General features: G+C 51.7%; 1 protein-coding gene across 1 annotated transcript in view; it reads right to left on the bottom strand.

The window, feature by feature from the left end:
• Positions 1-6: 6 nt before the first annotated feature.
• Positions 7-786, bottom strand: part of LOC104983191 (voltage-dependent L-type calcium channel subunit alpha-1F-like) — a gene marked incomplete at both ends in the record, with an annotated part of 6,096 nt that continues 5,316 nt past the window's right edge. Inside the window, one exon of the mRNA XM_010832649.1 lies at positions 7-158. Within this exon, the coding sequence (XP_010830951.1) occupies positions 7-158 (152 nt within the window). The remainder of the gene's footprint in view (positions 159-786) is intronic.

A 786-nucleotide genomic window follows, 5' to 3' on the forward strand; every position in this document is an offset into this window, starting at 1 on the left:
ACCCACCTCCACCAGGGTAGTCTCCAGGATGCCCCCACAGACCACGAAGCAGTCAAAGCGGTTGAAGAAGGAGGACACGTAGACAGAGGGCCCCAGACCATACAACTTGAGAAGCATCTCCACCGTGAATAGACAGAGTAGCACTTTGTTGGCATACTCTGTGGAGAGAGGGGCAGGGGTGAGTGGGCTAGCCAGGTTTATGGTGACATGTAGGGAGGGAGGGGCCATGGAGCGATCTGGGGCAGCTGGCAGCAGACCAGGCACAAGCTGGTGATGTGGTTAGGATGGAGGATAGGGTGAGTTTGTAGGTCAGGGTGCATGAGGTTTTGAGAGTTTTGGAGCTGGGGCGAGGGCAGAGCTGGGGTGTGGGCCTCAGTTAGCCTCTGTGAATACAGAAAAACTCTGATTCACGGGTAGACTTAGAGCCTAGCTTTTAGCTGGGACTGGGGCTGGTTTGAGGGTTGGGGTTAGAAGTTTGCTCAGTATTCAGGTTGGGGCTGAGATTAAAATGAATAATAGTAAGGGCTATTAATAACACTTATACAGTATTAACTCCATGTGGGTCAGGCAACATTCTAAGCATTTTTCACTTTAACTCATTTAATCCTCCCCACCATCCCTGGCGGCTCAGATGGTAAAGAATCTGTCTGCAATGCGCAAGACCTGGGCTCGATCCTTGGGTCAGGAAGATTCCCTGGAGAAGGGAACGGCTACCCACTCCAGTATTCTTGTCTGGAGAATTCCATGGACAGAGGAGCCTGGCAAGCTACAGTTCATGGGGTCTCA

The sequence above is a fragment of the Bison bison genome, unplaced genomic scaffold, assembly GCF_000754665.1.
Source record: "Bison bison bison isolate TAMUID 2011002044 unplaced genomic scaffold, Bison_UMD1.0 scf7180017861955, whole genome shotgun sequence".
Lineage (NCBI taxonomy): Eukaryota > Metazoa > Chordata > Mammalia > Artiodactyla > Bovidae > Bison > Bison bison.